The sequence below is a fragment of the Arachis hypogaea genome, chromosome 3 (assembly GCF_003086295.3).
Source record: "Arachis hypogaea cultivar Tifrunner chromosome 3, arahy.Tifrunner.gnm2.J5K5, whole genome shotgun sequence".
Lineage (NCBI taxonomy): Eukaryota > Viridiplantae > Streptophyta > Magnoliopsida > Fabales > Fabaceae > Arachis > Arachis hypogaea.
The window spans coordinates 1,117,613-1,142,421 of record NC_092038.1 but is presented as its reverse complement, the minus strand read 5'-3'; the positions used below and the strand labels follow the sequence as shown (position 1 = coordinate 1,142,421).

The 24,809-nt window shown below is 34.8% G+C and overlaps 2 protein-coding genes and 2 long non-coding RNA genes across 8 annotated transcripts; all 4 read right to left on the bottom strand.

Annotated features, from left to right (window-relative positions):
* Nucleotides 1–5,838: 5,838 nt before the first annotated feature.
* On the bottom strand, nucleotides 5,839–10,179 carry LOC112785597 (uncharacterized). 3 transcript variants are annotated; one of them, XM_025829056.3, is made up of 14 exons: nucleotides 9,622–10,179; nucleotides 9,311–9,487; nucleotides 9,064–9,188; nucleotides 8,841–8,976; nucleotides 8,440–8,589; nucleotides 8,279–8,332; nucleotides 8,055–8,150; nucleotides 7,921–7,980; nucleotides 7,668–7,742; nucleotides 7,508–7,561; nucleotides 7,119–7,220; nucleotides 6,810–7,025; nucleotides 6,539–6,646; nucleotides 5,839–6,316 (listed from the first exon to the last, which is right to left on the bottom strand). In XM_025829056.3, the coding sequence occupies exons 1-14, from the start codon at nucleotides 10,042–10,044 to the stop codon at nucleotides 6,173–6,175; spliced, it is 1,920 nt and encodes a 639-aa protein (XP_025684841.1). In that variant the 5' UTR covers nucleotides 10,045–10,179; the 3' UTR covers nucleotides 5,839–6,172. The 3 variants fall into 3 exon arrangements, with proteins under 3 accessions (XP_025684841.1, XP_072081490.1, XP_025684848.1); XM_072225389.1 differs by having other exon boundaries at nucleotides 7,119–7,163; XM_025829063.3 differs by lacking the exon at nucleotides 7,508–7,561.
* Nucleotides 10,180–11,525: 1,346 nt separating this feature from the next.
* Nucleotides 11,526–13,787, bottom strand: LOC140181539 (uncharacterized). 2 transcript variants are annotated; one of them, XR_011876286.1, is made up of 4 exons: nucleotides 13,620–13,787; nucleotides 13,474–13,528; nucleotides 13,256–13,385; nucleotides 11,526–11,807 (listed from the first exon to the last, which is right to left on the bottom strand). It is a non-coding gene; the product is annotated as an uncharacterized lncRNA (long non-coding RNA). The 2 variants fall into 2 exon arrangements; XR_011876283.1 differs by having other exon boundaries at nucleotides 13,479–13,528.
* Nucleotides 13,788–18,053: 4,266 nt separating this feature from the next.
* Nucleotides 18,054–20,315, bottom strand: LOC140181538 (uncharacterized). Of its 2 annotated transcripts, none has more exons than XR_011876278.1 (4): nucleotides 20,148–20,315; nucleotides 20,002–20,056; nucleotides 19,784–19,913; nucleotides 18,054–18,335 (listed from the first exon to the last, which is right to left on the bottom strand). It is a non-coding gene; the product is annotated as an uncharacterized lncRNA (long non-coding RNA). The 2 variants fall into 2 exon arrangements; XR_011876273.1 differs by having other exon boundaries at nucleotides 20,007–20,056.
* A 588-nt stretch (nucleotides 20,316–20,903) lies between these two features.
* Nucleotides 20,904–23,848, bottom strand: LOC112785591 (UDP-glycosyltransferase 86A1). The gene is made up of 2 exons (XM_025829051.3): nucleotides 23,223–23,848; nucleotides 20,904–21,917 (listed from the first exon to the last, which is right to left on the bottom strand). Exons 1-2 carry the CDS (start codon nucleotides 23,764–23,766, stop codon nucleotides 21,010–21,012), a joined length of 1,452 nt encoding a protein of 483 aa, XP_025684836.1. The 5' UTR covers nucleotides 23,767–23,848; the 3' UTR covers nucleotides 20,904–21,009.
* Between the last annotated feature and the right edge of the window lie 961 nt (nucleotides 23,849–24,809).

Sequence of the window (24,809 nt, the reverse complement as noted above, 5' to 3'; positions counted from 1 at the left end):
TTTGCTTTTATACTTTGTAAGTCTGATAAGGTGAAAGATAAGGAAAAATTAAAAACTGTAGAATCAAAAAACTAGAAGTTGGACATAAATAGGAGAGAAAGAAAAAAGAGACAGAATGTATTGAGTTTGAAATGGAAGGATATTGGAGAATAAATTCAAAGCAAGCAAAAAATTGTATGAAAGATCAAATTTCATTCACCATCTTCATTGGAAATTTCAAAGGCAATAAATGTACAAAAGATCAAACATGAGGAGAAAAAACAGAGAAATCCAAACTTAAGAACACCGTGATGAGTCCAATATAGAGTATAAGTAATGTCTGGAACTGGAAGTGAATGAGTCAAGCAGTGAAGTTAAAATAGCAAAATTTGCAACATCTCCGCACATAGCCAAAGAGGATGAATTATAATATATTGCTCCAAAAGAGCTTCTCATAACAACGTATGGAAATACCTCAGTTTGATGATTAGATCTTGTTAGAATATATTATGATCAATTAGCATTCATTAGAATTATTTAACATATTTGGATATTTATTATAGGATATTGCGTTTTTATTATTTCGATTCTCTTAGTAGCTATAAATATCCTTATTATTATATCCTACATAGATCCATGCACTACAAAATCAACTGATCTAGACCTTCCACAAAAAGTTACCATCATATGATATCCTCATAGGAAACATGATTTGCAGAAGTATTTGCAAACTGATCTATTAGCTAAAGCTATTCTTCATAGTTACAATAACTTGGTTCTGTGACTTCTGTCACTTCTGCCTCTAATTATGTTACACTTCACATAGACACATGCTATGTATTTTCTTTTACTGTAAATCAATTGCCACGAGTTCACAAATTAAAATTTTGCCCTTGAACAAAAGAATCACAAGATTACAATTTACAATGTAGATATTTGTGAAGTGAATCTTATAGGAACCCCAATCCTAGATTAGCCACCCCAAATAATTTATACTAGAAAGGAAAAAACAAAGGATTTGGGCCTGATGTGGCAAATAACTGAGAAGAGCAATATAAACATTTGTTATGCTAAATTGAAGTAATTATGGGGACACTGCAGAGATTAACAAGGAGAAATTGGGAGGTATATCCGGGTAACAGCACTATTTAGGGGGCCCTAGTACCAATATTTTTTTCACATGGTAACAAGGAGGGAAAAACCCATGAGGCAGATTGAGCACCATCACAAGGGGTTTGGGACCTATATGCAATAACAACCTAAATGACTCTTCTATTATATACATTACACATTTAGAATCACTTTATATAAAACTTTATTTTAATGCTGACCAAAATATTAGGAGACAAAGTAGCTCCTCAAGAATTCCAAGTCCATTTGAACATGTCAAAAGGGGTATTTTTTTTCGCTGAACATCCAAAATAATGGGGAATCAAGTTTTGTAAATTTTGCCCCCACATTTTATATGTTATGAGATCTCAAATAACTTTCAATATCTGAGGAACTACTTTCTTCCCCCTTTTTCAAGTGACAACACAATTCTTCGAAGAATCAACCATATAAGGAAGTCAACCTACTACCTCCTCTTGCTTGAGGATGAACCACCTTGCTCCACCATAAGTCGTCTCTCCTTCAAAGTAAGTCCAAACAAGCATCATTAGATTAAATCATAGACTTAGAAGAATCTTGAATACACAGTTAATTGTGCTTACATGACTCTTGCAATGCTTCCCCTGGATTTGATAAGTATGCGGAAAATCCCGACGCTATATACCATAAGCGCATGTGAACATAGTTAACTTAATTTGGATTATCTGTTGAGATGACAAAAACATAAAAAGTATATACAAACCCTTATGTATGGTGGAGCCAACAGTTTAAGCATGTTACACTGTTGATAGAACTTGTTTATTTCATTTACTTGCCATTCATTGTAGCAACTCCTCCGATATCTAGAAGATGTGAGTAAAAAATCATTTCAACAACCATTCCGTTAAGTGAAAACTAGTTTGCGTCTCATAAACTAACAGCATAAAGGAAGACAATTTTGTCCATGCCATACCTTTGCCATAAATCAACCATATTTGCCTAGCAAACTGTCTCAAAAACGGCATTCGATCAAGTCAAATAAAATCAAATAAGGAGCAAACTATCGAACATGCATATACGGACATATAAACGAGAGAAGCGGAAGCTATGAATAAAAACAAATTATCGAACATGCATATGCGGACATATGAACGAGAGAAGCGGAAGCTATGAATAAAAAAAATTATCGAACATGCATATACGCACATATGAACGATAGAAGCTGAACCGATCTAATAAAAACAAATAAGGAGTAAATTATGGAACATGCGTATACGTACATAGCGGAAGCGTCGAACAGCTGCAGGAACCAGAGGCAGAGGCCAATGCAGAGGCGTAAGCAGAGAAGCGGCGAATCACTAGTGGCGAAGGTGAACCAGTTCTCCCATTCCTGATCTTTCGCGATTTGTGTGAGTGAGTGGAAGCTGGAAGGTGCTGCACGACAGATCAAACAGAAACTAACAATTGAATAATGACGAACTCAAAATGGAGTTGGATTTTATTTCTCAGCTCAATGTATAACAATGGAACAGTAATGAAGGGGAAATTCAAGTACAGAATCAAATCATAAGTTCAACGTGTTAGAGAAAAGAGATGATAAGAAATAGAAGCGGCCAAGTCTCCGTGAAGAGAGTAGAAACAGAATCAGTTTCAGAACAGAGGAATTGAAAAAGAACGAAGAAGCAGGTTAAAAAAGAAATACCAATCAGAAGCTACCAGGCAGGCGTAGTCCTCCCAACTGACTCTGTAACTAACTCTTATAGCGTGGATTCCACATTGCCTTTGGTAGAGGGACTGAGCTGAGAGAGAGAGAGAGACTGTGAGCTTGAGATTAAATTAACAGAATCAGGAGAGAGAAAAAGGAAATACCACTCAGAAGCTACCGGACGTAGTATTCCAACTGACTCTGTAACTAACTCTTATAGCGTGGATTCCACATTGCCTTTGGGCGAGGGACTGAGCTGAGAGAGAGACTGTGGAAGGAAATACCACTCAGAAGCAAGTCCTCCAACTGACTCTGTAACTAACTCATACAACGTATATACGGTGGATTCTTGCTAGAATGCTATTGGAAATAAAACATATAGGACTGAGTAAATATCTTAGTATCATTTTTTATTTAAAAAAAATATAAAGATAAAATAAATATAATTACAAAAATATCTTTAGATTAAAAAAATATTGTTAAAATTTTTGTTTTTGTTTATAGAAATTTTAATTTCTTATATTTTTACATTCATCGTATATATGTGATAAATCCATATTATTGTGTGAAAGATTGGGTTAAAAAGAATGAAATTAATAAACTTGACTTGCATTTATTTTTATAAAGTCTTTTGATTTGATTTTTTATGGTTGAGTTAGTGAATATTAAATAAAGTAAGTTTGAACTATTTAGACTTATTTTTATGGTCTCTCTAACATTATTGTTTTATTAATTCGCCAAAGATCATGTTTAAACTTAAAAACAAAGACTAGTAAATATGCCAAATTTTACTTCTTGAGAGGTGATAAAAGAAGATGAAGATTTTTTGTTATGATGAACCATGAAAATAGGTGAAGAAGTAGTCATGTAAAAGAAATAATAAAATTTGTGTTTAGTTACAAATTTTCTGTATTTTTGTGTTTTTCTTTAAAAAAATATTTTTATGTTTATTATAAAAAATGTGTCTTAATAAATATTTTGTATTTTCTTCCTATATTCCTCTTAAAAAAATCTTGTGTTTATTGTTAAAAAATTTCTATCTTCTTTTGGTTCTCTTAAAAAACTCTTGCTGATTTTGGGTTTATGCTTTTGTTTTTCTTTGAATTTGTGTTGTTTCTTTCTTTGAGATAATCTTGGACTGTTAATCTGCTGCTCTCCTGAACTTGAACTTTTCATAACCCATAAGTAAAGAAGAATAAAAAAAAATTCTATGAAACTCAATTTATTTTTACACTATAGTCTCTACAAAAATCACATAATGATGAACAACCCTAGGAATATAAAAATACACAACAGCCACATAAAATAGAAAATCACAAAACAGTTCCAAAACTTAAATCCCTTTCTTTCAATCCAACATCTCCGACAGCGATGCTGGCTTCAATCTTCTTTTTCTGATCACCCTTTGTTTTTTTTTTTTTTTTCTGGCGCATGTGAAAAAGAGGAGACTTGCCCCAGCGAGGAACTTCCTTTAGCCGTGGGATCTTTATTTATGGACCTTGAGGGCTTGGATTCTGACCCCTCGTATGGTTAACTTAACTGGTTAGTCTTTCACTCTATATTAATTAACAAGAATTAAAACGAATGGAGTATAATTTAATAAAGAATTATGTATTTTAAAATTATCCTTCATGATTATCTATTGGAGAATGAACATATAGAAAGAGCACTGGAGTTGGTTCTACCAACATATAGATCGTTTCATAGCACTCTTTAATATGGCTTGGATTAAGTTCTTATTGCGAACTACTTTCATAAGTCTTCATCGTTTCAAGGATCATTTGGTAAGCATTATAGTTTGTTTCCTTCAAGTCGAAGATGGCTCACAACATCAAATACCGAATAGCAGATGAGCTTTGATTCTTGTTCTCAGATGGGGAACGTCATTTGGACGATTTCTCTCATAATCATAGAGAATCCAACATCAGCGAAATTAGTTTCGTTAAAAATGTCATGTGGAATTTCTCGTAGAAATAGTGTCTCATACTTTATTAATTTCTCGTACAAGTGCTTTTTAGCTTTCATGGTTCGAAGCCAAGACATTGGAATTGAGAGGTAACGAAAAGAGAATGGATTAAAAAATAAATAATAACTTTTTTTTTCAAACTTTAGAAGAAGAAAAAGACTAAGAGTATGAATGAAAGGCTTCAGATTCTTGATCTTTCACTATGATAAATTAGAGAGCAAAAGGTGGCTATTTTTTTTATATTGTTTAAATATGTATGTAATGCGTTGTTATTGAAAGTTTGGATGTTTTCTTTGATATGGCATTATCTTGTTTAAATTGATATTAATCAAATTGAACGATCCGATTTGTTTAAAAAGAAAAAACAAAATCAGAGAGTGCAATTTATACTTTTTAAATTTTTTTATTTTTAAAAACAAAATAAGATGATACAATTTTAATATAATATTTTTATTTTAAAGAAACACAAATTGAACTATCCAATTTCAACGTTAAAATTTTTTTTAATTTTAAAAAATACAAATTAGACTTACACAGTTTTATAATTTAAAAAAAAAAATCGAAGTGTCCGAATTCTTCTCCTCTTGACAGAAGAAAAATATCCCACTCTGCCATCACATAGTTGCGTTTCACAATATGTGAAGTCATAGCAAAATTAATTTGCTGCAAAAGGTATAACTGCATTTCCTCGTCAATTTTTCCCTGCTTTCTCCGGTGAGGTGATGATACCGGAATCCGGAAGCACGTATGTGCTTTTAATAAGATATTACGTTGAAATTTATATACCATTATTTCATGGTTCAAGAGTAAACGCTCAACCCCTAACAAATTTATTTTTGAACAATACAACACTTCTACTAAAAATTTCATTAATAGAAATTAATTTTGAGAAGATCTTATTTATAAGATTATTTTAAAAAATTCCTTCAGTAGTGGTTAAATAGAAAAAAATTAATATCAAAAGTGATATTACAGGAAAAAGTAATTACAATGCAAAAATCTTTTTAAAAAAATTAGCATCGCAGATAAAATAAAAGAGAACAGTGATGTTGATGGTGTTGACGTGGATAGAAGAGATAATGATAGCGGCAAAATATGATTGCATAATTAAAATAATAGAAATAAAAATTATAACAATGATGATGAGAAAGATGGCGACAATAGTTGGTCCTGTTATAGTTTAAAACCTCTAGGCAGGGATTGGGTTGTGGGTGTTTACTCCATGTCCAAAACCTAATTGTTTATTTAAGCTCAGGAAATTATTATGCAACGTAAACAGCACTATAAATTTAAAAATGCTCTCAAACAAATCAAAATTGGCTATAAAGAATGGGAAGCTCAGAGTAGGGGTATGGTGTGATTGAAAAGCTAAGCAAGGTTCTTTGGCTGAACAAAAAATGAAATAACATTAGGAAACGTATAAGTCATCATATTCACGCTTTCCTTCCTCGGAACTGTTTCCCTGCACGCCGATTCTTTTTCTTCTTCTCTAGGTGAGATTTTGCAATCTTTTCTTTCTTTGCAACCACTGGCATTTTCTTCTTGCGTTCCTTCTGACGGTTGCTGAGTCCACCCGTCTGTTTGAAATGAACAATACAAACAAAACTTAGTTGAATGCAATCAAAATCATTTAACATCAATTTTTTCCTTTTAAACTTTCCAAATTCACACATAACCTGGATAGTTTATTCTTTCTTTAAAAAAAGTTATGGAATCAACTACCAAGTTTAAGATTGGTTAAAATTCATTGCATTTTAAAAGTCCAAAAAAAAATTTACAAGAATGAACTGCTAACATACCTTTTTCTGATTTGCAGCTTTTCTAGGAAGGTATTTTCCTCTATCCTCCCTTCCTGCTTTAGCCAATGCAGACCTTTCTTCCTTGCTCCGCCTTCGCTTTACATGAACCTAGAAGGTGCATGAATAATTTCAATCGGAGGGTAGTATGAAATTTTAAAAAAACCACCACATAAACACCATCTCATTTAGTTATAGTTGTGTTTTTCTCTTTTTGCATAGATTGCAGATAGATATCATCCAGATACCAATTTAGACAACCTAAAGTACTTACTTCAAACACCGCGCTGTCTACTCGCTTCAAACTTAGTTGATCAGAATTTGGAACTTGGAAATCAGCAAACTTTCTTTTCTTTGCTGAGTCGTTCTTTCTTCTATTCGTACCTACACTTTCATCATCACCAGAAGTGTGCACATCATCATCATCTTCCTGTTCGGAAACTTCAATATGCCAGCCTCGATCTTTCTTAACTAACAGTGAAGGGTTAAGCTGCAAAACCAACATTATGAATTAAATTGTGTAGACATATGGTACCTTGCTTACCAACATGCACAAAAAGAAAGGAGCAAAGAGGATAATCACCTCCCTGAATAAGCCAATCAGAGATCGAGCTGCTACTGAAACTGCCTTCTCAGGATATTTTTTATACAAAGCAAGGTCTCGTAGTAAGTCTTCATTCATTAACTACATTCGAAAATCCATAATAAAGGAGGAACTTAACAATGCACAGGGCATTGGTAATAGAAGTTGAAGAGTAAAGGGGGCATTCTCCAATTCCAAGGTCAAAGTATGCAACAATCCAGCTAAACGAGTTATTACTGTGAAACTAAAAATGAAGGAGCACGTGTAGGAATTGAATCCAAGGCCAATTAGCCAACACTATATGATTCCCACTAGTTAAGCCAATGCTCATTGCTAGTAAAGTTATTAAAATGCATATATGCACAAATAGGAGGATTATGAAGTAGTACCAATGGCATCCACATGCATATTTCCCTGACTGCAGTTAGTCCAACAGTGATAGCCTTAAAATATCAATGAGATTCATAAAAATATCAAAGTTCAGTGCCCGGACCACGGAAATAAAAATATCTACTAATATTAAACATTAAGCAAACCAAAAAGGATCACCTCAGGACGAGCGCGACCATGTATAAACTCAGTTACTATTTGCTTGAACAAGGGCTGAACATCATTAGGAGGAACCTGGATACAGATACAGCTCATGTGAGATAGATAGGATATAAAATAACATAAGGGAACAACCTAGAATAAATGATAAACCTACAGAATAATCAAATTCTGATTTGGAAAAAAAAAAAGAAAGAATAAGAAGAGACGAATCAAAACAGTTTGATTAAGAAAAATCACAAGCATACTGTACCTTGTCATGGCAAGCCTGGACCACTGCAGCAAACAAATTCGTAATGTCCAGTTGACGGGGCTGATCACAGTGAGAAGGGTCACACTTCGGTACATACAACATACCAAATTTCACCAAATTTTCAAATACAATACCTGAATATATTTCTGAAGAAATGGATAGAAGTCTGACAAAATTAACCGGTGAACCCCAACAGTTCGAGCAATCAATTTCAACATCATCATCTTAACCTAACATATTAATTGTCAAAACCAGTAAATATATAATCTTGCATACCCATAACACAAAGAAAAGTTATATATGATCAGTTACAACGTTAAAGAAAGCTTTTTTTTTCCCTTTTAATTAGAATATGCACCTTAAATATTTCATTACATTTGCGACAACGTGACAATAGCTTCTCAGCAAAACCCTGCACAGGCCATGTGCAATAGTGTTCTTGATCAAACAAACCGAAATCCAAATCCAAACGCTCTCTTATCTCTTATATCTACAATGACGAAACAAAATTTTATGAACCTGTGCATCATTCAGATGGTTAAGTGGTGAATAATAACTGTTATTGTTCCTCTCAGTCGACAGGCGTTGCTTTCTTTTCATCCTGCGCATGACACGTTCTAGTTTGGCTTTCTTTTTCTTTTTGCTAGCTGCTGTTCCTTGGTGGTGTGCCTGAAATTTGTAATAATGACCATAAATTATAAATTATAGAAAGTGCCAAGTTCAGCAATTACTTTTAGAAACAAGCTTCAATTTGCATGCAACTATGCATGTACAAAGGCACCTAACAATCGTATCTCCAACATTTTCCTATCAACTTACCTATACAGTTTTCTAGTATGCTTCAGAAACATGTATATGAAAGTAGCCAATTAAACAAATAAAATAAAAAAAAATGCACTGATGCTATCAATCAACCTCACCTTATAAATTGTCTCCTTACTAAGGATGACTTGAGGGGATTCCTTGGTTTCATCTTCGATATCTGACTCATCACTGTCGCTATCATTTTCAATCTTCTCATAATCTAGTAGAAGCAATAAAGCTGCTCTCATGATCCTAATAACACCAAAAACTATCTTTAAGCCAAGATCATAATTTCAAAACAGTCACCCAACCACAAGATATAAAGGGGAAAATAAAAACCTCGATGCTGGATGGAAACAAGCAGTGCAAATTGCATTAGCTGTTCTCTCGTCAAACCAATATTTTTTTCTGTGAAGTTCACACAGTGTGACCAATGCTGTCTTAGCCCGCACTTCATCCTCTTCCTTTTGAAAAAACGACAAAGACAAAGACACAAACATTCATTCAAATTGTTCAACAAGCATAATCAAGCTAGGAAACCACAAAGCTAGCATAACCAAAAGGTTCAACTCCCATTAAATGAGACCTGCAGCATTGAAAACAAGACATTTTGCAGAGCACGGTTCTTCGCTTCGTTCTTATGCTTCTGGTTCATGCGTTTAATACTGTGAATGACGTGATCAAATGCCAGCTTCTTCAACGTCCTGTCACCTAAGGTTTGAAGCTCCATGAACAACGACAGAGTTTCACCAATATCAAGAATCTGCCAAAATTCAAATGAAAAAATCACTACAACATCACATTTTTCAGAATTTAAACAGTTCCATTGTTTCCGTATCTTGTAGTCAACTGACTCTAACTCGAATCAGATTAGTTGCGAAATTCGAAAATTGAAACCTTCCGATTGACGAGGAGAATTAAAGCTTGGGCGAGGCGGCAACGGAGACCCGACGGGAGATGGCGAGCGGCGCAACGGATCAAAGTGGCGAGTTTTGCGGGGAAATTGGCGAGGTGTTCCGGGTAGAGAGGGGTGACGTGTGCGAGGAGCATTGCCCTATCGCCGAGGTATTTGCCGACGGTGGGATCACTGCCGATGCCGGTGATGGAGGCGAAGTTCATGGCAGCTTTCTGCTCGAAGACCTCAAGGGAGGAATTGAACTGTCCCTGGAGGTCGTCGAGTTCCGATAAGTAACTCTCCGGGTCGCATTTCATCTTCGATTGGAGTGTTGAAAGGCTCAGCTTCTCGGATCTCCGACCAGACGATAGGAAATGCTCCGCCACAGGCGCAGCGGAGGAGGCGCCGTGGCCGTGAGAAGACATATGGAAAGGATTGGCGGTTGGAGAAGTTGGTTCGGTGTTTGTTTTCTACTTTTCTGTAAATGAGGAACAATGAGTTTCAAACTCCCAGTAAAACCGTGAAACGGTGAAACCCTAATATAATGATTTTTTTTTTTTAACCTACCGTATCTTCTCGTTCTCGTGTGTTTAAGTAGACAGATGAGTTGACACATGATTAATTTAAACTCATTTTGAAATTTACTTTTAAATCATGCTAGCTAGTCAAGTTTGTTTCAGAGACATCAGTCCATAATTTATTGGACTATAAACAAGCCCATAAAAAAATGCATTCAAAATAAAAAAAATAACTATTTTATATTCTAAAGACACTTTTTTTTTTGCATTAACAAAAGTATTCCTGAAAAATAAAACTAGCCGTACACTACTTTCGTGGGTCTTGACACCCCCATACGACTATACCATCCCTAAAGCAAAAGATTATATGACGTTCAGGCAGTTTCATTTTAGAGACTACAACTAGAATTAGAAGAAAGAAATTTAATATGGTGTTCATACCCAGACAATGAAATTAAAATTTCAATCTTATGAAACAAAATTTTAATCGTTTTAGTATTTTAGAAAATAAAAACACAAAAAAAATTAAAATTTTTAAAAATAAAGACAAAAATTTTAACAACACTTTTTTTTAAATTATATATATTTTAATAAATATTTTTATTTTATATGCATATTTATCTTAAACTAAACAATATACGAAGACATAACTCAGTTCTATATATTTTATACTAAATATAATACAAAAACTTAATTTTGTCTCAATCTCAATCTCTTTTCCAAATACAAACATACTTTAAGAGGATAATAATAGAAATGATAAAGTATGTTTTTTTTCTTTCCAACGTTTTTTAAAATTTTTTAAATTATTTCTAACGTTTAATTTAATTTAATTTTATCCTTAATATTTTAATGAGTTTCAATTCTACTTTGAATGGCTTAGACTTAAAATTAAAATTTTAATTAAGAATAAAATTGAAAGAAAAGATTGATTAATTATTAACTGTTAAAAAATTGACGGCAATGATAGAATTGAAATTTATTAAAACGTTAAAAATAAAATTGAATCAAATTAAATATTAGAGGTAATTTTAAAAAATTTCAAAAACATTAGGCAAAAAACATACTTTATTCTAATAGAAATTTTTTAAGTTTTTAATGCATTTAATGTATTAAATATGTAAAAATATTTATTTTTATAATGACTTTTGTAACACCCTACCACATTAAGCTTTACGCTTAAGTCGTAAAACAGAGGTGGTGTGGTATTACGACCTCTAAAATAAAATGAGTACACATAATAGTAGAAGAATTATAATATGCTAGGAGCCTTGAAGAATAGAGGAAATAAAAAATCGCGAATATAAAAGCGCAACGCTCGAGAAATGAGTTAACTTGCGTGCAAAGAAAGCTACAGCTATCAAGTGTCAAGTAACCCAAAACAGGAATAGAGAGTCAAAGATACAAAATAACGAGCTCCTGACTCAGCCTGCGAAGTCAAGACTGGCCGGAGAATATACACACATATATACATATATATACATATCCAAAACCCAAATGTACATAAACAAAATCCTGCCTCTCCATACACCTCTAGGAGGATCAAAAAGAATAAGTTATGTGGAGAGAAAGCTAAGTACATATATATACATCATAGGATAACAAAATAACCCAGTAACCACTCCGCTTCAAGAGTCCAGACGCCTAACGAGATGCCTCTCGACCTACATCTGAAAAATAATAACATAGTATGGAATGAGAACCGGAGGTTCTCAGTATGGTAAAGGTGCCACACACATAATATATAAGGTCCTGGGAATGCCAGAGGCAATCCTAGAACGCCGACACTCAGATTATAGAGCTTAAAGTATTAAATAGAAGCCATAAAAGGTGGTTTACTAAGGATATTTAAACCTAACTTAACTTAACCTTAAATCTAAATCCCATTCTGCCATTCCTCCTTACCTCCAACTCCATCATGCATTTTCACAGACAAGTAAACAAACAAAGGCAAGCACAAGAAGGTTACAAGTACTGCAGATAACAAATATACATTTAACATGGCAAGTACATTTAGGCACACCCAGTTAATACACAAGCAAGTAATTCAAGTAATATGCATATGATGCATGCCTGTTCTATGGCTGATGAGGCTCATCTGTCGGTTATCCAGCCAACCCGACAAGTCTGAATTGTACTTAGACTGTCCCCCGACGTGCATCCCCAAGAGTCTATGCATAGTTTTTCTCAAATAATCAATAATACTCAATGGGGGTAACATTCCCGGGAATTCATATAGTGCCCGGTCACACACTTACGTCGTAGGGTCAACAGAGTATCGAGTTTTCAACCTGGTACATGTGGTGGCAAGCCACGGCACTTAATCCAGGGAATCTCGTATCTCAGATTATTCAAATTCATAAGCCATATAAATAATTCAATTATAATTCATCAACTTCAACATCATTCTCAATCGCATTTCATTCATCATCATACATCAATCATATTCAATCCTTATCCTTCATTATCACACCTCCCATTCCGTCCATCAATAGTTCCAATTCAAAACATAACTCATTTCTTTCTAAATGAATCAAACTTAAAACATGCTCATTTTCTTAATAACTCTAAATCAAACCATATAACCTTTGAATCTAAATCTTTTTAAATAATCATATAAACAAAATCTCTAATTTTTATAAAATTTCGGCAGCATCTCCTCTAAAACTCGGACTTTGCCACCCTTTTCGGGTCCAAACCTGCTTTCTTTTCAATTCAACATACCCTTCCTCATTATCATAACAATCTCCACAAAAAATCTACCTCAGATCAACAATTAAACTCATACAATATTCAAATCCAACAACCAAAATTCAACTAAGAGTCATAGTTCACAAATCCTAGGCTTTTAACACACAATACCTCAAATCAATAATTCACCGAATCATTAATTAATCAACAAGCACCAAACCAACCATGTTCATCAACAATAACATTCAACTATAATTCTCTCCAAATTAACATAACAACATTCAACATCCAAAATTAATAACCAATTATATTCATCGACAAATTACTAAACATTAAACATACACCTGCATTCCAACTTATCCTATGGTCATCTAGCCTAAGTTTTCACAGAACATTATATATTAAATGCAAGAAACCTAAACCATACCTTGGTCGATTTTCACGTAACGACCAAAGTTATTTATTCAAAACCAAGACAGCCCCTCAAAACTCAACTAATCCGCTTTCCTCCAAGTTCCAGTATTCACAATTTCAAGCTCCAATTATTTATTCACAACCTAATACACATTCATAACACATATATATCCAATTTAATACTCAAAGCTCAAATTCAATGAAATTAAAATAGAATTATCATATCCTCACCCTACCCAAGCTTCACATAAGCAAGAGTGAACGTTTTCCTCAAGCTAATTGGATCCTAAAACATCAAAAATTAAAGAAATTCAATACCTCCACTCAAATTCCCAAAAATTGGGGAAGAAGAGGCTGAGAATAAAAAAACAAGTTACCTATGAAATTGTTCCGGTAGAAACGTAGAGCTCGATGCGGTGGTCGCGTGGCCACAAACGGTGCGGCGATCGGAGCTCGGACGGAGGAGATACGGCGTTCGGAGTTCACCGTAAGGGTTACGAGATTCCTTTCTCTCCTTTCCCCTGCAACTTCAACGTTGCTGAAATGGGGAAGATGAGGACGTGGGTCCTTTTTAAAAGCTGGTCCGGTTGGGCCCACGGTCTGGTTTGGGCCCGGTTTAACCGGTTCGGCCCGTTCGGTCCAATTTTGGACCGTTTTCTTTAAAATTGGTGTCAAAATTCTCGTTTCGATGAGCTCTATCCTAATTTGATATAATATTCACATTTCTAATCCTCCTTATTAAAAATTAATTTATTGACTAATTATCTACTAATTAATCGGGGTTTACATTCTACCCACCTAATAAAGAATTTTGCCCTCAAAATTCAAATCTAGTTACCTGAAAAGAGATGTGGATAGTCCTTTCGCATATCTGATTCGAGTTCCCAGGTATGTTCCTCGATACTAGCTCGACTCCAAACTACTTTTACCAATGATACTTCCCTTCCTCGTAATCGTTTAACACTGGTGTCATCAATCCTCACCGGAATTACTGGGAGTGTTAGATGTTCTCTCACTTGGATTGGTTCTGGTTCTAGAACATGACTTGCATCAGGGGTATACTTCCTAAGCTGTGACACATGAAATACATCGTGCAATTTCGAAAGGTACGGCGGTAAGGCAATTCTATAAGCCACTGGTCCAATTCTCTTCAGGATCTCAAATGGTCCAATATAATGGGAATTCAGTTTCTTGGTCTTAATGGTTCTTCCCACTCCAGTGGTTAGTGTAACTTTCAAAAAGACATGTTCCCCTTCTTCGAATTCCAAAAGCTTTCGCCTCTGATTAGCATAGCTCTTTTGACGGCTTTGGGCTATAAGCATTCGATTACGAATCTTCTTTATTTGCTCAGTCGTTTCAGCTATCATCTCAGGCCCTAATAAACTCCTTTCTCCAGTTTCATACCAACACAACGAAGATTGACATTTTCTGCCATACAGAGTCTCATATGGAGCCATTCCGATGCTCGCATGATAGCTATTATTATAAGCAAATTCAATTAATGGCATATACCGATCCCAGCTCGCAGGCTGGTCCAAAACACAAGCCCTTAGCATATCCTCCAAGGTCTGAATAGTTCTTTCTGACTGACCATCTGTCTGAGGGTGATACGCAGTACTCAAGCTTAGTTGAGTCTCAAATGCACGCTAAAAAGCTTCCCAGAACCTTGATGTGAAACGAAGATGTCTACCAGATATAATGGTAGAAGGCACACCATGTAACCTAACAATCTCTTTAATGTACATTTGAACCAATTCTTCCATTGTGCAACTTATTCGAATGGGAAGGAAGTGAGTTGTTTTTGTCAGTCGATCCACAACTACCCAAATAGCATCACAACCAGATCGGGTTCTAGGCAACCCTATCACAAAATCCATTGCAACACTCTCCTATTTCCATTGTGGAATCTTTAAAGGCTGAAGGGTTCCTGATGGTCTCTGATGCTCAATCTTAACCTTCTGACATGTTAAACATTTAGATACATGCAATGCCATATCATTCTTCATCCCTGGCCACCAGAACATCGCTTTCAGATCCTGATACATTTTAGTACTCCCTAGGTGAATTGAGAATCCACTCTTATGAGCTTCCTTCAAAATACTCTGTCGCAGGTCTCCGATATCTGGCACAATAATCCGGTTCTTGAACCTCCACAAACCATCCTGACCTTCTGACACTCTCCACTGTTTTCCCTGTTCAACTGCTGGTAATACCTTACGTAACGCTTCACCGTCTCGATGGGCCTTCAGAAGTTCTGATTTAAAATCACTTGAAATCTGCAATTGACTCAAACATAGGATTCCAGATTCTTCTCTAATTCCCAAATTCAAACCTTGAAATGCCCTTAGTAATTCTTCTTCCCGTAACATCATCCAAGCTGCATATAAAGACTTTCGACTCAAGGCGTCTGCCACAACGTTCGCTTTTCCTGGATGATAATTCAATTCAAAATCATAATCTTTTAGAAGCTCCATCTACCTCCTCTGACGCATATTCAACTCCTTCTGCTAAAAAGATACTTCAAACTCTTATGGTCTGAGAAAACATGAAACTTAACACCATAGAGATAGCGCCTCCAAATCTTTAAAGCAAATACAACAGCAGCAAGTTCCAAATCGTGTGTCGGATAGTTCACTTCATGCGGCCTTAACTGCCGTGAGGCGTATGCCACAACATTCTGGTGCTGCATCAGAACGCACCCTAAATCTTTCAGAGATGCATCACAATACACTTCAAACGGTTCACTTGGTTCAGGTAATACCAATACAGGTGCAGTAGTCAACCTGTGCTTCAATTCTTGAAAACTCTCCTCACACTCTGGAGTCCAGATAAAAAGGCGTATCTTTCCTAGTCAATTTAGTTAAAGGTAAGGCGAGATGTGAAAATCCCTTAATGAATCTGCGATAATACCCCGCCAAACCTAAGAAACTCCTGATCTCTGTCACTGAAGTTGGTCGCTCCCAATTCATCACTGCTTCAACCTTAGCAGGATCCATAGCTATTTCCTGCTTACTCACCACATGACAGAGAGACTTTACCTCACTCTTCCAAAATTCACATTTAGATAACTTAGCGTATAACTTTCTGTTTCTCAAAATTTGTAGCACAGTTCGCAAGTGATCAGCATGCTCCTCTTCAGTCTTAGAATAAACAAAAATGTCATCAATGAAGACAATAACAAACTTGTCCAGATACGGTCGAAAAATTCTGTTCATCTAATCCATAAATACTGCGGGGGCATTAGTTAACCCGAAAGACATTACTGTATACTCATAATGACTATAACGGGTTCTGAAAGCAGTTTTCGGAATATCCTCATCTCTAACCCTTATCTGATGATATCCGGATCGCAGATCAATCTTAAAAAACACACTAGCACCCTGTAACTGATCCATTAGATCATCGATTCTAGGCAACGGATATTTATTCTTCACAGTGATTTTATTCAACTTCCGATAGTCGACACACAACCGCATACTCACATCCTTCTTCTTTACTAGTAACACTGGTGCTCCCACGGAGAAACACTTAATCGGATGAAATGCTTACCTAACAGATCTTCCAGCTAAGCCTTCAGTTCAGCCATTTCTAAAGGTGACATCCTATAAGGAGTAATTGAAATCGGACCGGCTCCAGGTACCAACTCAATTGCAAATTCAACCTCTCGGTTAGGTGGGAATTCATTAATATCATCCAGAAACACATCTGGAAATTCACATACAACCGGAATCTGCTCTAAACTCTTATCATCACCTGATACTCCCGAAGTTAATAACATAATACCCTGACATTCAGTTCCAGAATAGTTTACTATCATAGAATTCAAATAGTAACTATTCACCACAACCGGTGCTTCTGACCCTTCCGGCATAAACTGTTACTGACTTTTCAGAGCAATCAAGCAAAACATGGTTCTTAAATAACCAATCTTCCGACTATCACAGTGTCACCTGCCTGCAGGATACATCGTGTCCCCTGTCACCCATACTAAACTTCACCTTGCAACTGATAAGTTCCAAATTCAACCCATTACTCCTCAGGAACCTGTTGTGCCTGTAACGCCCTTTCCAGAGCCTGAATCCAACTATATGCATCAGTGGGATTGAGGTTCTTCTGAAGGTCGGAGGGTGAACTTTTAGAAATGTAGCAAGTGTCGTAGGACCGTCCTCATCATTATTGTTCCCGTGATTACCTTGGTTTATCTTATTACCCAGTGCCTCGGCTGTCACCTGCATAGCTGCAGCCATATTTTCCAGGGCAGCCATAAAGTCTACTGGATCATTCCCTACTAGGCTAGGAGTAACGATGCCTATCCTACCTCTATCTCGCCCGCGACCGCATCTACGAGTCGACATCTGGTCCTTATACACACCAAACAAGTGATATTAAGTTGATCAGTCTCAATATCGCAGGTCTAATGGTTTAAGTTCCAAATGCATGCTCACAAACGTTTATGCCATATATATCAATCAGATATCCTAATAGCACATAAACACATATACAGAGAATGCACAGAAGTACAATCAGTCCGTCTTTCAGGCTCTATAGGAACGAACTGCTCTGATGCCATAATGTAACACCCTACCACATTAAGCTTTACGCTTAAGTCGTAAAACAGAGGTGGTGTGGTATTACGACCTCTAAAATAAAATGAGTACACATAATAGTAGAAGAATTATAATATGCTAGGAGCCTTGAAGAATAGAGGAAATAAAAAATCGCGAATATAAAAGCGCAACGCTCGAGAAATGAGTTAACTTGCGTGCAAAGAAAGCTACAGCTATCAAGTGTCAAGTAACCCAAAACAGGAATAGAGAGTCAAAGATACAAAATAACGAGCTCCTGACTCAGCCTGCGAAGTCAAGACTGGCCGGAGAATATACACACATATATACATATATATACATATCCAAAACCCAAATGTACATAAACAAAATCCTGCCTCTCCATACACCTCTAGGAGGATCAAAAAGAATAAGTTATGTGGAGAGAAAGCTAAGTACATATATATACATCATAGGATAACAAAATAACCCAGTAACCACTCCGCTTCAAGAGTCCAGACGCCTAACGAGATGCCTCTCGACCTACATCTGAAAAATAATAACATAGTATGGAATGAGAACCGGAGGTTCTCAGTATGGTAAAGGTGCCACACACATAATATATAAGGTCCTGGGAATGCCAGAGGCAATCCTAGAACGCCGACACTCAGATTATAGAGCTTAAAGTATTAAATAGAAGCCATAAAAGGTGGTTTACTAAGGATATTTAAACCTAACTTAACTTAACCTTAAATCTAAATCCCATTCTGCCATTCCTCCTTACCTCCAACTCCATCATGCATTTTCACAGACAAGTAAACAAACAAAGGCAAGCACAAGAAGGTTACAAGTACTGCAGATAACAAATATACATTTAACATGGCAAGTACATTTAGGCACACCCAGTTAATACACAAGCAAGTAATTCAAGTAATATGCATATGATGCATGCCTGTTCTATGGCTGATGAGGCTCATCTGTCGGTTATCCAGCCAACCCGACAAGTCTGAATTGTACTTAGACTGTCCCCCGACGTGCATCCCCAAGAGTCTATGCATAGTTTTTCTCAAATAATCAATAATACTCAATGGGGGTAACATTCCCGGGAATTCATATAGTGCCCGGTCACACACTTACGTCGTAGGGTCAACAGAGTATCGAGTTTTCAACCTGGTACATGTGGTGGCAAGCCACGGCACTTAATCCAGGGAATCTCGTATCTCAGATTATTCAAATTCATAAGCCATATAAATAATTCAATTATAATTCATCAACTTCAACATCATTCTCAATCGCATTTCATTCATCATCATACATCAATCATATTCAATCCTTATCCTTCATTATCACACCTCCCATTCCGTCCATCAATAGTTCCAATTCAAAACATAACTCATTTCTTTCTAAATGAATCAAACTTAAAACATGCTCATTTTCTTAATAACTCTAAATCAAACCATATAACCTTTGAATCTAAATCTTTTTAAATAATCATATAAACAAAATCTCTAATTTTTATAAAATTTCGGCAGCATCTCCTCTAAAACTCGGACTTTGCCACCCTTTTCGGGTCCAAACCTGCTTTCTTTTCAATTCAACATACCCTTCCTCATTATCATAACAATCTCCACAAAAAATCTACCTCGGATCAACAATTAAACTCATACAATATTCAAATCCAACAACCAAAATTCAACTAAGAGTCATAGTTCACAAATCCTAGGCTTTTAACACACAATACCTCAAATCAATAATTCACCGAATCATTAATTAATCAACAAGCACCAAACCAACCATGTTCATCAACAATAACATTCAACTATAATTCTCTCCAAATTAACATAACAACATTCAACATCCAAAATTAATAACCAATTATATTCATCGACAAATTACTAAACATTAAACATACACCTGCATTCCAACTTATCCTATGGTCATCTAGCCTAAGTTTTCACAGAACATTATATATTAAATGCAAGAAACCTAAACCATACCTTGGTCGATTTTCACGTAACGACCAAAGTTATTTATTCAAAACCAAGACAGCCCCTCAAAACTCAACTAATCCGCTTTCCTCCAAGTTCCAGTATTCACAATTTCAAGCTCCAATTATTTATTCACAACCTAATACACATTCATAACACATATATATCCAATTTAATACTCAAAGCTCAAATTCAATGAAATTAAAATAGAATTATCATATCCTCACCCTACCCAAGCTTCACATAAGCAAGAGTGAACGTTTTCCTCAAGCTAATTGGATCCTAAAACATCAAAAATTAAAGAAATTCAATACCTCCACTCAAATTCCCAAAAATTGGGGAAGAAGAGGCTGAGAATAAAAAAACAAGTTACCTATGAAATTGTTCCGGTAGAAACGTAGAGCTCGATGCGGTGGTCGCGTGGCCACAAACGGTGCGGCGATCGGAGCTCGGACGGAGGAGATACGGCGTTCGGAGTTCACCGTAAGGGTTACGAGATTCCTTTCTCTCCTTTCCCCTGCAACTTCAACGTTGCTGAAATGGGGAAGATGAGGACGTGGGTCCTTTTTAAAAGCTGGTCCGGTTGGGCCCACGGTCTGGTTTGGGCCCGGTTTAACCGGTTCGGCCCGTTCGGTCCAATTTTGGACCGTTTTCTTTAAAATTGGTGTCAAAATTCTCGTTTCGATGAGCTCTATCCTAATTTGATATAATATTCACATTTCTAATCCTCCTTATTAAAAATTAATTTATTGACTAATTATCTACTAATTAATCGGGGTTTACAACTTTTAATAAAAAAAAATTGTTTTATTCTTTTGTGTTATCATGGCACATGTTAGCAACCTCTATAAAAAAAAATAATTTCTTATTTCTACATATAAATGTTGATCATGCTAATAAAATTATTCATAGGAAAAAAAATATTATTTGCACAGTAAATTAGTCATTATATATTTATATATAAATATATAATTTATTTTTAATGTATATTTTGTATTTCAATATAAAAAATATGATTTTAATTTTTACAAATTGTTAATGTAAAGGATATTCAATTATTAATCATAATATTGATATATCAATAAAATATTAAATTTATCACGTAAAAATTATCTGAACGCATGAATTTAATTAAAAGATAACATAAAATTATTTATATTATAAGTATATTAAAATTAAACTAAAAAATATACTAATACATAATTGGTTAATTATTTAAGAAAATTGATCAAAGCTCATTGGCCATGGGATTTGGTATTTAGATCTTTGATGAAGTATTCCATATTTTTCTCTGAAGATCCACTAGGGCTCAATGCATCTTCCAATTTTTTCTTGATCTCTTTGCCTGTAGTCTTTAGTTGGTCTCCTAAAGGTCCGCCCATCACCCGGCTAACATTCTTCGAGACTTCCTCCTTTGTAATCACCGTTCGATCACTTAAATTAATCCCAACCTTCCAATAATCCACCACTTGTTTTCTATTGGTAAACTGATCAGACATCAAAGGAAAACACAACAATGGAACCTCACACCAAATGCCTTCTAATATAGAATTCCAACCACAATGAGTCAAAAATCCTCCAATAGCAGGGTGGGCCAAGACTTGGGTTTGACTACACCAAGGTATTACCATCCCACGGTCACGAATCGCCTTCCGAAATCCGACGGGCAGCGGATCAACCTTGACTGACCCCACAATATTGGGCCTAAGCACCCAAACAAAACTCACATTGCTAAGCAAAAGCCCATTTGCAATTTCCTCAAGTACCCTTCTTGAAATATGGGCTAGGCTACCAAAAGAAGCATACAAGACCGAACCATGAGGCTTGGAATTGAGCCATTGGGTGCAGTCTGACTCGGACCATAGGCTAGTGGCCATGGTGGTATTGGTGAACCCAGGTGCAAAAGTGGGCCCAATTGCATAGAATGGTTTATAAGTTTGTAATGCAGCTATGACTTTCGGCTCTAGCTCTTGAACTGTGTTACATAGCACAAAATCTGCACCTTTAGCATCAATGAAGGAAGCAGAAATTAATTGGTGGAACATTGTAGATGTGTCTTTTGATTCTTGATGATATGATGTTAGGTCCTTTGGATCAATTGTTTCCACCCCAGGTAAGTAGTCAATGGAATCTTTCCTCATGTCTGAAGAAAACAAAAAGTACCTTTTTTTTCTTAAAATGATCAAATACTTTTTCAATATAAAGAAATGATTAATAATACACGTAAGAGTTGGCAATAATGCACCATGTGAACTGGGAAGTGTTCATCATATAAATTAAGGGAATGAAGTTAACGAACATGGTTACAAAGAGACAAAACAAAAAATAGAAAAGATGCATGTGAAAAGTGGTAAAGACAAATAGATTACGACCTCGCTATGTAAGGGCGTATTGTACTCTAAGTTTATATGGTGTTATATGTTTCCTTAGCTTTTTGAACTTATATATTCGTACTGAATATGGTAGGTGTACACTAAAATTAATCATAAAAATATTAATATAAAATATATGTTAAAATATAAATACATATTTAAAATAAATTAAATTACATATATATTTATATATATAAATACGTTAGTAGTTGATTTTAATGACTAATTTTAATGTATAAATAATATTTTTGTATTTATACAAATACATAAAATAAGAGAATACCAACATATAATAAATATTATGTACAAGAAAAAAAATAAAATAGACTAATATTTTTTAATTAATATGTAAATAACAAACCTTTTTTTAAACCAATATATTGTGTCTATTTTGACTAAAATATTGTTGGAGAAAAGGATCGAAGCTAATTTCTTAAAGCCACAATCAGTCAATATCTCTATGTTTGTTTTTCAAAATTCTCTTTCTTTTCTTTAATATTTTTTATCAATTGTTTTATTAACTGATTGTTAGTTAAAGAAAAAACATTGTTCCTTATCAAAACCCATATTGTTGATCAGCTAATAAAACTGAAATTTCTCATTGTCTTTATAGTATACTCATCATAAATTAAAATTAAAAAAAAAAAGATGTAATCATTCATATAATTTTTGAATAAAATCCAAAATAATTCTTGAAAGACAATGAGCCTTTAACAAAAAAAAAAATTCAATGAGCCTTTAACAAAAAAAATTCAATCTAGTCTTTGACAATTATTTCGAAAGGATAACGAGGTCCTGTACCAAAAAAAATTAATGTTATTTTTTTTACACAGGAGCCGAATTGGATATTTTTTTTCTTGAAGGCCTCGTTGTCCTTTCGAGATAATTGTTGTCTATATTTTTATCTATCATCTCAGGCTTTTGAAAGAACAAAAAAAACCATGACAATCATCATCATCAACGCAGCATAAATAAGGCAGTGTTTGATTATATATATTCAATATGACGAATTAAAATATGCTAAGGAAATTAAAAAAGAAATAAAGTATGATGAATGATTTTACTTAGTTAATTACCCTTGCAAGCAAAGTGACGGTTCTTTTCAAGAAGATCGGAATGATAGTAGAGACTATAAACCAAAGCAGGTTCTGTCCAGAACGACACGTAAGCAAGGCCAAACTTCTTAGCTATGGCAGATGGCCAAACAAAGAACGTGTCTGCAACCAAGCAACTCACTGGGGGCACTGAATTCTTCACCACATTCTCCACCAGTTCCTCAGCGTGTGCTGATTGCACGTGCAACATTGCCGCATGAAACTGGTGGAGGTTGCCAAATCTGTCGTGGCTCACGGGCAGGCCGTCGGACACGGTAGTGTACCGAATGTCTAGGCCTGATTCCCGTGCAGCCGCGAACATATTTTTTTCTTCTTTGTAACTGGTAGTAGACGAAGAAGAATTGGATTTTGTGATTTGGTAGTGGATGTAGTGTGAGTTGACAAAGGTGACGACGAAACCCCGGGATGCGAGCTTGATGGCGAGGTTGGCCGCCGGGATGACGTGGCCTTGGAGTGGATAGGCGAAGAGTAGGGCATGGTGATGAGGACCTTGGTGTGTTGCCATGGAAAGAAAATGGCTATTGTTACTTTGGTTTGTTTTAGTGTTTTTTGAATTTTGATGAGATTTTAGTTAGGAAGGAGTTTATTATTAGGCACATGATATGTATCATGATGCTGGCTATATATAAAAGAGAAAACAATAATAATATATTTTTTTATTATTATTATATTGATGAGTATTTTGGTTAATAATTAAACATCATGTTATTTTAATCTTGCTAAAAAAATATGTACATTTTATAAATAAAATAAAAAAAATTAAACATTTTGTAAAAAAAATAATATTATTTATATCATGATTTAAAATTAAATAAGTGGTCTATTCTTAATGGATTCCGTATAAGTTGTCTAAATCTAAAGAGATTAATCCAAAAGACATACAGATTAATCGATCCGATCTACTTGAAATATATACGGTATTACCCAACTTTATGCAGTTAAAAAGGCTTTTTAATTGTATACTAACGTGCATGTCTACAAAATCAGCCCGCCCACTATTTAAAATGTGGGATAACTAATTCTCTAAACAACTATAAGTGGAAGAAATTTTAGAGTAATAATCAAGTCATCACCCTCTCTTATAAATATCATGTCACATTATTTCTCAATAATTCTTCTTAAAATTTATTAAAATTCTTACTACCCTAAGTATTGAAATTTTGTGTAGGTATCCCACTCCCCATTTCAAAACTAATGTAAAACTATTTTAGATACATTCACTATCATCTTTGATCTCAATACTTAAGAGCCAATTACTTATATACACCTCGAAACAAGTATCATATTTTGTTTATATAAAATAGAATAAAGATAAAAATATATATCATTATGTAACATCATTTGTTTTTACAACAATATAATACGTCAATATTAAACAAGAATAGTTTTATTATAAATATATTAAATGTACAAAAAAATAGATATTAAATCACTCATCATCACTATATATATATTTGTTGATTTAATGAATAATTTATTGAGCACACATAATATTTTTTATTAACACTTTAACTTTATAAAACAAAACTAGAAAGAAGCTAAGTAAAT